This window comes from Cariama cristata, unplaced genomic scaffold, assembly GCF_000690535.1.
Source record: "Cariama cristata isolate BGI_N322 unplaced genomic scaffold, ASM69053v1 scaffold9376, whole genome shotgun sequence".
Taxonomy (NCBI): domain Eukaryota; kingdom Metazoa; phylum Chordata; class Aves; order Cariamiformes; family Cariamidae; genus Cariama; species Cariama cristata.
This window is the reverse complement of record NW_009622738.1, coordinates 41,671-54,678: the sequence shown is the minus strand read 5'-3', so window position 1 is coordinate 54,678 and position 13,008 is coordinate 41,671. Positions and strand designations below refer to the sequence as shown.

The window sequence follows — 13,008 nt, the reverse complement described above, 5'->3', positions numbered from 1 at the left end:
AAGAGTCAGGTTTCAACAAAAATGGTTTTAATGACATTATCTTCAAGGAATGCTGTGGCATATGAGTTAAATTGGATTATTTCCCCCCACTATTCTGGTACACTGTTCAGTGTAGTGAAACAAAAGATATTAAATGAGTTACTGGAATTTGCTTTATTCTAGTCCATGGTACCCCGAATGAAAGACATTTTTTTCAATGCAGAGCCTACAAGTTAATTACCCAACTTTGGGAGTAAAATTATTTTTAATTTAACCACCTAAATTACCTGTGCATTTAATGGTAAGAGTTAACTTCCTTCACTGGATTCACCACTGCCAGATTAATAAATTTAGGAAAATCAAAACTAAAGTGATAATAAGGATGAAACAGATTTACTTCAAGTTTTCTCGTAGCCATAATAATGTGGTTTAGGGCAGTAAAATATTTCTGAGACTTGGACTCAATGATCTCAAGTGCATAGCTGTTGCTAGTTCTTGTCTGGAGGTGACAATAGTAGCACCTGAGTAGAAGCTAGGATTTGCTGAGTATGCTTAAGTACTGTATTTCACTACTGCAGTTTGTTTATTAGAAAATACAGTTAATAGGTACTTGAGGAGTAGAGTTTCCCTCATCCAGAGAAATCATTGAGATTCTGGATAGCATACTGACATAAGATTCAGAAGAGCAGAGTCTTTCTTACTAATGTAGAAAAAAACCCCACAAACCAAACACTAGTGTCTCCTGTGATGCTTCAGTACTTGTGTATTTGCAGTATCATAAATCTGAGGGTTCTGGCAAGGACCTTTTTATTTCAGGTGTCCTGAAAATAAGACACTTAAACTTACACAATCAAAGCATACAAAAAGTTTGAAGACAGGTGTGTGAGGGGTTCAGTACCTGTTTGTTTACACCATTAGCCTGGATATATTGGCAGTCTCCATACTCTAAAAGATGTTCTGGGCACTGAGGTAGAGAGGACATTCAAAAGACTTCTGAAAGGGAATGAGATGACAGCATGGTAGTGAGGAGGGGAAAATAAAGGCAAAAAGACCCTTATCTTTCAGATTATGAGCAGGTAGTTAAGAGCGACATGGACTAACAAATGGGTTTTGGTAACATGCAACTTTTAAGGTTTGGGAATAATGCTTTGTGGCCTATAGAAGTTGAAACAAAGATGTTTGTAACAAATAGTGGAAGGATTAAGAGGGCTAGCAGGCAAGGAAATGCATTGGGAGACTGATCAAAGTTCAGATTCAGAAGCATTCTGATTGAGGGCCAATATAGCACAGTTCTCTTTATCAAAAGGAAAAGTTACTTTCAGTAGTTGTGCGTCTTGTAGTGAAACCATGAGTTATGTACTTGAACCAAAGTAGTGCATCAAAACAGTTTCATAATTACTTGAACAACGTAGCATAACTTTAATTAAAATACATGGGAATTTGGTATCTAATCACAGCTCCAGGAAGTTTCAAAATCTACTTTTCTAAACCCTCAATTAACATGTAATTTGAAAAGAAAGGCTATTTTAGGTGGCTTTATAAAGAAGAGAAAATAGCTTGTAGGCTGTGTGTGTAGGCAAAGAGTTGGTGATGGCAGCTGAAATCTAGGCTGCAGAATGTCCTTGGTCAAAGAAGCAAGCCATGAAAGATTGGAGGGACTAGAAGCCATGATGAATTTGATTTGATGGTAAGATATCTCTGTGAATGTGTTAGAGCTGAGAAGTCTTGATTTGGATGAAGTAAATAGAATAAACTCAAATATTAGCAGATGCACCAGGGTTTTTGAATTTATAGGTGAGACAGTTGAAGAAAAAGGGTAGAGAAAAGACCCTCTGTGCAGTTTCTTCGGAGACCTGAGAAGCAGATGGATAACCCTCAAAAGTTAGTTGATTAGGAGAGGGAAAGTGTAGGCAAGTGAAAGAACAAGATTCCCAAAGAAAAAAGGTCATTGGATCAGAAATAGTGAATACAGCATGGAATATGTGGAAAAACTCCATAGGAAATCTAGCTGAAAAGTTGTTAGGTACTAACTGGGAGTGCTTTCTAATATTCTCTGTGTATTTGTGCACCACTGAATGTCCAGGCTATAAAGGGAAGAGTCTATTAGCACATTCACTAAACTTAATGGTAGTAGTGGGTTACATTCAAGTATGTGTGAATGAAGCTTTTACTTAAAAAGCAGCATCAAACCACTTCTACCTTAAACACCTGGGGAAATATGTAAATTATAAATGAGTGAAAAGGAAAACAAGACTAGGCAAGATGGATCAGAATTGAGAGCTGTAGATTAGCTAAAGCGTAGACGAAAGATGAGAATTGTAAGATGTGTGGAGACTAAACTACACTAAGACCATCAGTTCTGCCTCTAATGGATAGACATGTCTACTGCATAAACATGAGTAGAGATGACTTGCAGGAGTCATCAGTGATGAGTTAAGGGGTGTCAAAGTCAACAAAAATCGATTCTATGAATAGTTGAGTAGGGAAAATGTGGACCTACTGCTGAATGGAGCAGCGACCCTGGTGACAAGAAATGGAAAAGACTAAGGTACCTAGACTGGGCTCAGTCTTTACTAGTAAGAGGGGTCTTCTGAAATCCTAGGACTTGAAGATGAGGGGGAAAGCATACCTGTGGTTGAAGAGGATCAGGTTACAGAATAGCTAAGCAAACTGGCCACATAAGTCCATGGGCTCTGATGGGATGCACCCATGAGTGCTGAGGGAGCTGGCAGATGTCCTTGTGAAAATATTTTCAATCTTTGAACAATTGTGGAAATTAGGAGGGGTCTCTGAGGACTAGAGGAAAGTAAATATCACTCCTACCTTCAAAAAACATCAAGGGGAGGACCTGGTGAACTATAGACTGGTCAACCTTACTTCGATCTCCAGGATGGTGATGGAGCAACTACTCCTGGAAACAGTTTCCAGGTACATAAACAAACCAAGGTCATCAGGAAAAGTAAATGAATTCACAAAGGGGAAGTCATGCTTGATGAACCTGATAGCATTCTATGATGAAGTGCCTGGCCTGGTAGGTGAGGGGAAAGCAATGCATATACTGCAGAGAGTTCAGCACAGGGTCACAAAGATGAAGAAGGGTATGGAGCATGGAGAAAGCTCTTTTCAGCAGTGCCCAGTGACAGGACACAGGCACATGTTGCCTAGAGAGATTGTGGAGTCTCCATCCTTGGAGACATTCAAGAACCACCTGGACGTGGTCCTGGGCAACTGGTTCTAGGTGGCCATCCTTGAGCAGGAGGTTGGATCAGATGACCTCCAGCAGTCCCTTCAGACCTCAAACATTCTGTCATTCAGTGATCACATTTCATAGGAGCAGTCATAGTGGCTCAGGCCTTGTAGCAATCTGGTTTAATATTCTGTTCCTTCATGTTGATGTCTCCTGATTCTTACGTTGGAAATGACTGCTAAATAATTCCTTATATACATTAGAATATCTCAAGCTGGAAGAGTCCAATTCCCTGCTCCTCCTAGGACTACCTATGACTAAACCATATGACGTAAGTGTTGTCCAGATGCTCCTTGAACTCTGACAGGCTTGGTGCTGTGACCACCTCCCTGGGGAGCCTGTTCCAGTGACCAACCACCCTCTCCATGAAGAACCTTTTCCTAATGTCCAATCTGGACTTCCCCTGATGCAGCTTCATTCAGTTTCCTCATTTCCTATCACTGGTCACCAGAGAAAGGAGATCAGCACCTCCTCCTCCGCTGCCCTGCTTGAGGAAGCTGTAGATTGTGATGAAGTCACCCCTCAGCCTTCACTTCTTTGATGCTTCCATTGGATTCTGTCATATAAGCTTCGGTTGTCATTTGTAGTATGAAGTGCCTTAATCTACTAAATTGTTCCTTATATGTAAGCTGGTTTATACTGTTGGTCATCTTTGACATAGTTTCTGATGCACTTTTTATTTTTCCAAATTAGAAAACAAGACTATGTATACACATGGTTGATTGAAGTTTTCTGTGTGCTCTTATTATATTTTCTAAAATTGTATTTGTGCTTTACTATCCTGACCATTGGGCCAATCTTAGTTATAGATGTTCTATGGGTAGTAATAGCATAGAACCTATGACTTTGTATAATGTTAGGATATATGAATTTATATATGTGTGTATATTAACTCCTAAGTGTGCCCCTCTTAGTTTGCTGCTTTGAATTTTTTTTATTTTCTTTTTGTTAACATTCAGATTGGGATTCAGCTACAGATTAAAGAGCTAGGCATCTGAACTCCTGTTGCAGTTTATAGAAAGATAGTACAATTACTTTTATTTGCTGCTTTTGTTCTGTAATTTGTCTTTAAGACAGTTGGCAGCACCATCCAATGCATTCCCCTTAAGGAAAGCTCTACCATGAGAACACTGTCCAGTCTTTCTTGATTGTGTAGCAAAAAACTTTAATGTATACGTGCAAATGTACATACCTTACTGTTCTTCACTGGTGGTCTGGCCTCACCCTGTCAAGTTTCCTGATTCCAGAATGTTTTTGAAGGACTTTTAATTTTTTGGCTTTTTACAAATTCTTTAAATTATCTCTGACCTGCTTTTTTGAGTATTCTACATTTGGTTTATTAGCATTTGTCCTTTGAGGTTAGAGATGTGTTCAGCTTTTCAAGTGATACCTCTTTTAATACCTCTACTTACCCCACTGTTCTAGCCTTACTGAGCTCCTTTTGCCCTTTCTCAAACTTTTTATTTTTTGACAATTGTTGTGTACTTGCTCTGACTTCCCATAGGATTTCTCTAAATGTCTTCCCATATTGTGTATATACATTTCACTCTTAAATATTTTTAAACATAATTTATATAGCTGCCCTTTTTCAAATTAAGCAATACCAGAACTGATATGTTGTTTTTGCACAGGTATGCAAAGGGTCCTATTCAAGTGGTTCCTCAGAATATTGAGTCAGTTTCTGTTCATTGTTCAAGTCCATCAAACTTCTTTAGTTCCCTGATTAACTTCTTAATGAAATAACAATTTACAGTTTCTAAAAATTTACTCTTGACATCGTACCCTGATATGGCTCAAATCTGCGTGGTGGTAATTGAACTCTCCTGTTATTGGGTTTCCTATCTCTGCACCTTTCTAGTCTCCTCCAGCCTGGTGCAGTAAATGGAGTGGTGTAACACAAAAATGTCTCATATTCATTCTTTCTACAGTAACTCTTATAAAAAGCACATAAATCGTCTCCTAATATAAGAGAAATATTTCCCACCCATCACCACTCCAATCCTATTAACTGTTTTTGAAATGCAGAAAAGACCTTCTCATCACATGGATCTGGTGTTCTAATTACTCTTCAAGAATAAATCTATGTTGGCTCTAAAAACTGTACCTTTTTTCCCCTCCCTCAAATGTTTTTCCATGTTCTTCAGCATGTCCCATTTCCTGCTGCTTTCATTTGGACCTCTGAAGGATGCCATGAAGATGATGGCTAGTGATTCTTGAATCTTTTTACTGACTTTTTTTTACTTGGTATTGACTGTTGTCTATGCCAATAGGTTCATTACCCTTTCTTTGGCTTCACTTGGAAAGTATCACATTTGCTATTTCTTTATATTACTTCAGCAGGCTGTGTCTGGGAACTTCACTGCTCACCCCTGCCCCCACTACAATGAAGTCAAATAAGCAGCTGGTACCATGTCCTGAGGAGGCATTCTACAGATTAGCCAAAACCAAGTAATAAGCACAGTTTTAAATCACTTACTCTCTAGGCTTGTTTAAAATACTTTGACTGTGTTTTGATCAGTAATTAGAATTAATAAAATCTATCCTGATTGTATCAAGTATTTATGTTTTTGCATTCTTCATTTAGTGATGCGTTTTTCCAAATACTAATTATTTGTGATAAAATGATTATATTTTTTCTGATAAATTTGCCAGTGAGAATGACTTATATGAAATGGGATAGAAAATCTTAAGGCCAAATCTGGATCTTACTTTATAATATTGTTTAAGCTGGAAATTTCTACTGAAATCAGGACAGTATTTTCACTCTTACTATTGAGATTAATTAGATGATGACTTGATAGGTAGAAAGGTAGTGTAGAGCTTGTGCTTGTTTTTTTTTTCTTCTATATATCTGTTACAGTAAGGGTGTGACTTCCTTGGAATGAGTCTAGATGCCTACAGAGCAGTGATTTAAACTCAATTATAGTACATGGGATGAAATGATCTCCTTTAAAAAGGAGACGTCTATTAGCAATGTTTTAGACATCCTGTTTAAAAGTGAATAAATAATGGAAATTTCTCACAGATTGTACCTCTGAGTCTCTCCCTTTACTATAGGGAGACGGAGGGAATGCCACCTCTAGATGGATCAAATATTTTTGAAAACTGCTTTGGTTTAGGTCTGAGATTTTTTTCATCCATATGTTAAGTGTCCAAAGTAATGGAATGCAAGTCAATGCTTATCATTATTTCAGAACTTTAAAACCCAATACACTGTTATTTCTTGTTCTTAAATAAATATAGGACATCAGGTTGTATCTTACTATCACCCTGCACATTTATTACATGTTTGAATGTTTCATGCAACAGCTGGAAATCTCTTCTTTAGAACCAGAAGAAAATGTAGTTTTTGTGACCCACTCAATCTCTTACATGCAGTGTGATCTTTCAGTTGCATTTAGGAGCTTACGCAGAATCAGAAGGGAGTTGCAACTGATTTGTCTGTGCAGGGTTTGAGTACGATATAGCCTGACAGCTTCAAATTAACCTGTTACTCTATGATTGTGGTTTGACATACTATAAGTCAAATTCTAGTGAAGCTGACTGATTTCAGCAAATTGGTTTGGGTGTCTCTGTATGTGAGAATGGCTCAAGCTAGTGAGAACCTCATCACTGAATCACATGCCTAGTTTGTATCTTTCAGTATTTTTTTGCATAATGTGTGTAATTGGTTTAAAGCATAGAGAATTATATGTTGCAATTGAGTTAAAGCATACTGAAAAGTGACAAACTGTAAACCTCTTTTAGACTTTTTCTGGCTGTAGCAAAGCAAAATTGTCATGACATGGGGGAGGGAGCGGTTGGAAGAGAGGCTAAGGGTGTAGTATTTAATGGTAAGTGATCCATGTATTCACAGGGGCCGTGGAGGAGTGCCTCCGCCACCAGCAGGAGTACCGAGAGGGGCACCAGCACCCAGAGGAGTGCCTCCCAGTAGAGGACCAGTCAGTCGTAGCCGTGGACTTCTAGCACCCAGAGCAAGGGGAGTACCTCCACCTGCAGGTTACCGACCCCTGCCACCACCTCCAGCACAGGAGACATACGGTGAATATGTAAGTTGAGTTGTTAACATACTGTGCATAAAGTGTATGATTTTGGAGGGATGATCATAACTATTGCTTTAGAAGTCAGTAGAATCTCTTTAATTAGTACTTAATTAGGTACTAATTAAGTACAGAATCTGTGGCGGATGTGGTCATCTCTTGTCACCCTTTCAGACTTGAACTGTTTCATATTAATAAAGCTTCCGGTTATATGTACTACTGTAAAGACATTTACAGTGCATTTGACAAAGTAGTTATGTACCTCTTAAACATATTAGGTTTCTGCTTTACAAAAATCTGAAAAATCACTTTGTCAGTAGATTTTTAATTCTCAACTAAAACTGAGAATAATATTCTGCTCTTTTTTCTAAAGCTATCTTTGGTCATGTAACTGTTCAGCGATCAGACAATTAAAATATTTTTATAAAAGCTTCAGAATTGATCCTAAAATTTTAACAATGTACAGTGCATCCCAATAAGCCATAGATATTTATCTTGCTTTTATTGTATTAAAAATTAAAAACCATATCAAAACACTTTATATTGTACATGACTGAAAACTATAGGCAGTTATGAATTATTAGGGTAAATTTAATTTAAATTGAACTTACAGAGCAGTGAGGTAAAGAAAAGCTTATTAAATCAAAACTATTGTCATATTACAGAAAAATAACATTTTTCAAGGGCAGTGCTTTTAATGGCTTATATATGTTAAAGCTTTTTGTGTGCCCTCTTTACAGCTAAGTCTGTCTGGACATTGTTGTTCAGACTAATGAGAAAGGAGTTCCTGAATTCAGAAAATGGTTTTGCTATTTAGACATTTTTTGCTTTTCTCAACCTTTCTTGCACCTGCCTTTTCCTCTCTCCTTTCACCACCCCCCAAAAACCCTCTAAATCAAATCTCAACCTTTGTCCTTTTGATCAGAAACCTAATTTTCTATATAACACTTACAGCTTTATGCAGAAAAGTTTAGTGTCATTAGTACAAACATTTATAGATGTACCTGAACAATTCAGAAGAAATCAATGTAATTTATTTTTATGACAACTAGTACTTGAAGAGTGTATCTAAATGTCCCTGGCTATACCTGACTTGACTAGTCAAGGTGGGTACTGCAAATAAGTAGTTATTTCACAGTGCTTTCAAATAAATTATTCCTCATTAAACAGCCTGTTTCCAGCACGTACACTGTAGAACACATGGTGATGTGGTAGAAAATAAACCTCTTTGACTAACTTCATATTTATATATACCTGCTGTTTATACTGTGTATATAGAAGTGGCATGGAAATAACAGCTGTTTGAATCTGTATCCTGATGTATGCTTCACTTCTGAGAGAGAATAATTAGAAAAATAACATTATAAAGAAAAATAATGCTGTGCTAAGTAACTTCTAAAAAGAATGTTCACTAGAACTGGATCACTTATCTTCCAAGCAAGATACCTTACCTGAGATAGATATATTTAAAGCTGTAATTGATAAAACAATGCTAGCTGGTTTGCTTTAAAATTACCGTATTTCCTGTGTCGTCTTTGTTAAAATGATGATTCATTAAAACTCGTTAAAATAATGTGAAACTATGCAAGTTCAGGAAGAAGCAAACTATATTCTGGATGGAAGCCTTCAGCCACAATCTTCTGTAACTCTGTAAATATCTCAAAGATGATGCAGGGCTTTTAGTACTTGTAGTCCTTGCCCATTTTCTCTGTGGAGTACTATTAAGTATACCTTGTGAGAGAAAATGAGACCATCGAGTCACAAACAGCCTCCCTTTTCCTTTGTTTCCATTGCTAACTTTTTGCTGTAGTCTTTGAGACCAATGTATTTTAACATCTATGAGGAACTTACTCTGGCTCCTGCCTATCCTAATCTCTCTCCTTCCTCCTTTTGATTGTCTAAGAAGTTGTTTTCTAAAACACAACATCAAAATGGGAAGGGGAATACCTGTTTCACTCTAAAAAAAAAATTGGAAGAGTTAATTCTGGAGGCAGTATCTCACATGGGGAAAATCATGCCGCAGGCAAAAAATCATTAATTTGAATTTAGATGAATTTTAATGTGGGCTCAAGATCAGCAAAACTAGGTGGCTATTGTGGTCCTGTGCTTGGAGCCCGTAGGGAAGTTGTCTAGAACTTACCTCTTACAGAGGTAGACCTCTGTCAACTTTCTGGGATGTTTGTAGTGCTGCCTCTGGATGTTTGATTTTGTTGCCTCTGCAGAAGTCATGCAACATCAGCAATACCTGCACATTTTTTCAGTTCAATATAACTAGTTTTCCCACTCCACTGTTGCCAGTGTCACTTATGTGTATCTCTCAGGCCCAGGACCCATTCCTTCTGGGGCCTCACCATACTGTTAGTACCATGATGAAGTTTTTGAAGCCACTAAATGACAGTTCCTTATCACTTTCTGTGAACATTGTCTCTTTAATAGCTGTAGCATCTGCTTAGATGATAGGAAAAATTCAGGCCTCTACAGCCAGCCAACTTTATAATCACTGTTCTAACCTCACGGTTCTGTATGGTGTGATAAGCTTTCTCTGAAGGCTAACATGCCTCCCATTTTTGTCCTCAACCACTCAGGTAAGGAGAAAGCCTAGTATGATGTGTGAAGCATGGCCAGGATTATTTTTATAATACTTGGATAAGGGAAATCGTACTAGGTGGTTGCTAGATTTATTGAGGCACTTACAGATAGTTTCAGGGACATTGTTCTCTTAATTATATGAGGATTTTTGTCTACTTATTGAACCAAACTGTGTAATAGATAAAAATACTTTCATGTATTTTTAAGTTGACAATTTATGCCATTAAGATAAGAAATAGAAAATGTATTTAACTACTAACTGGAAACTTGAAGCTTTTCCATAATTTTCAATAAGCAGGAAATTAGAACAATATGCTAGCAATTCGCTGCTCTTTAATAGTGTCAATTCCTTAGCAAGTCATCAGTCAAACATAGGTTAAAACATAACTATTCAGTCTCAGATACTGTCTAGTAACAGTTGCTGCTCTCTACCTCTTCATGTTGTCCTCTTTTTACCAGCTTCAGACCTTTGAGGCTTTTTCCAAATTAGTAACACAGCAATGAGACTGAAGCTTTTTTAAGGTTTTTATTTGCTGCTATTTTCATTTTAAAGGGAAATATTTTGCAGATATTCTATAAATATTTCAGTTCTGTATTTCCTGTGAATATTTGATGATACCATGTCAAGTCCTGTTTTGACTGCTTAAATGTGTTAAATGAAGAGTACAGTTTATCTGCATTCATAATCAGATTTTTAGGCATTAAGAATTGGACTTTAAACATGGATTTAAAACCTATTGCTGTGGCAGTGTGGAATGTCTACACTGAAAAATAAAACTCATCAATCTAGCAAGTTATGGCCAAGACTTGCTTCAGCACTACTCCAGAAAGCAATCGAATCCAAATGTTCCTCCCTAGTGTGTATACGGGAAAGTTGTGGCAGAGCTTTAGTTCTGTTTCTGGCAATTTTATTGATGTTTTCTTGTGTTCAGACAAGGGTTACCTCAGTGGCAGATTTTTTCTAACGCAGTGACCACATGTATAATTTCTAGCAGTTAGTGCTTCAATTAGAATACTTCAGTGAGACTGCTTTGTGTAATACAAAATTGAATTAAGATGGAATGTCTACCAGTAAGAGACCTAGAGAGCCTTTCTAATGTTAAGTAAATTGTAACTTGAAAAAGAACATTATGGACTATTTCCAATTACATACCTTTAAGTTAAAAAAATCTTGGTATTTTTAACTTAAAGATTTTTTTAACTTTAAGAGTACAGGCTACTTAAAAGGATGTACAGAACACTTGGGTGGAAAAAAATACTGATAACAAACTTCAAAATCTGTTCCTTAAAAATCTATGTTTAGTTATTGCCTGATTCTGGAAGATCCTAAAGCTTAGGGATTGCTAAGGTTTTAAGCTTTATAGTTCCTGAAGCAATGCATTTCTGAATATTTCCAGAAATGCATTACTTTTACTGATAGACAAAGCAGTGCTTCGGACTTAAGCTTGTAATTCTCATGCTAAGTCTCTTAGACTATACTTACCTTACGTATACTGTAAGGTATTAGATATTATAATAGTATGAGACTGTGCTCATAGTGTTTCCCACAAGAAATAGGGAAGACCAAAAAGACATTGCCATAACATACTATCTAACAAGATCTCACACAAAACAGTGAGGTGATATGGTGCTGTATGTCTCTTTGTAATTGAAAGCTCAGTAGTATTCTAGTAGTGGAAGGCTCTTGGTTCAAATTCCTGTTGCAGGTATTCATATTCCATTAGTTATCTCTGGAGATGGTGTGCTGACTGCCAGGATACTGGCTGTCTTAGTTTACACAGTGTCAGGAACAATGGCTTCTATCCTTTCGATTTTGCAAGAAATCCTTACAAATTTGTGGAAGGACTTAAGGGAATTTTGTTCACGAGTAACATTTGGCTGGATGACTAAGAACAAAATCTATTTCATGATCCAGTGATTATTATAAAACATGTGTTATGTAGCCATTAGTGAAAAGAATGAATGCAAAGTCTTACTATTTACAAGTGAGAGCCTGTTCAGTTGAATAACCTATAGCCTATTATTTAGTGCATCTTAGAAAGCTAGTGTAAATTCTCTGTTTTGATCTACAGTGAGCTTGAATTCCCTGTCTCCTCACGGAGATCATGTTTAGTTTAGATTTTGAAAAACTGAAAAGTAGGATTAATGTGGAAGCAATTTCATGGAGCTATTAATAAAGTGCTGATTTTGCATGGTGAACTGTTTTTAAAGTAGACTTTTTTCATTAACATTCATTTGCTCACTTGCTGTTCATGGTTGAAGAAGGAAAGATCTGCAGGAAAAATGCGAAAACTTCGTGTACCGTATAAAAAACACCAAGCTTTTTATTTACAAATAAATGTTTCCTGGATTTGAGGTGACAAAATATTAGGCAGAGTCCAGATGACATAAGACTTAGAAAAGAATTTAAATTCTGCCTGAATAGAGTTCAAGTATAATTTTAATGTCACTTTGCAAGAGTCAGACCGTGTTTTAATTTACCTTGATCTTCTGAATGTTGTTAATTTCCTAATAACATGCAATGTTAATTTCAAATGTTTTTATTTGCTTAGTTTTGAGTGTGAAGCTTTTTCTTTGAGTTTCTGGAAAAGGACTTGAGTTAGCTTCATTCTCTGAGAACAAAAGAAAAAGTCTTTTGTCTATTCTGTCTCTGTTCCTCTATGTGGATAATGTTGTGGTTTCCACTTAGGTATTATGCCTTTTTTTGAGCAAAGTATTTACTGAATTTTGGCTTTTCAGAAGTGCTAAGACTATTCTTAAAGTCAGGGTGAATTCAGGCAAGACTTTTGGAAAGCAAGTTCATAACATTAAACCATTATTTCTTGGCTTTTTTTGCAAATTAGTGTTCTTTTTTCATGCTAAATAGGACAAGCAAGGAGAAATAAATGTAAAAAAGGATTTAAATATAAGTTCCTCAATTGTTTTGTTTTACTTTGAATCATATTTACCTTCTGTGGGGTTTTCAGGATTAAGTGGAGGTAGACTGGAAAATGTTTTAATTTTCTCAGGACCTGAGGCAACTTTGCCTGTGGAAACAGTGGAAAGCTTTGGAGGAAAGGCTGAAAAGCTTTTCCACCTGCCTATCTCAAAGTTGGAAGTTCACCTATAATGTGCATATAATGTATTTTCTTTTCAAGGTATTTTAGTTTAATC

At 36.7% G+C, this 13,008-nt stretch overlaps 1 protein-coding gene across 1 annotated transcript in view; it reads left to right on the top strand.

Moving 5' to 3' along the window:
- KHDRBS3 (KH domain containing, RNA binding, signal transduction associated 3) overlaps positions 1–13,008 on the top strand; it is a 67,450-nt gene that overhangs the window by 26,710 nt on the left and 27,732 nt on the right. Inside the window, exon 5 of the mRNA XM_009702454.1 lies at positions 7,083–7,275. Within this exon, the coding sequence (XP_009700756.1) occupies positions 7,083–7,275 (193 nt within the window). The remainder of the gene's footprint in view (positions 1–7,082; positions 7,276–13,008) is intronic.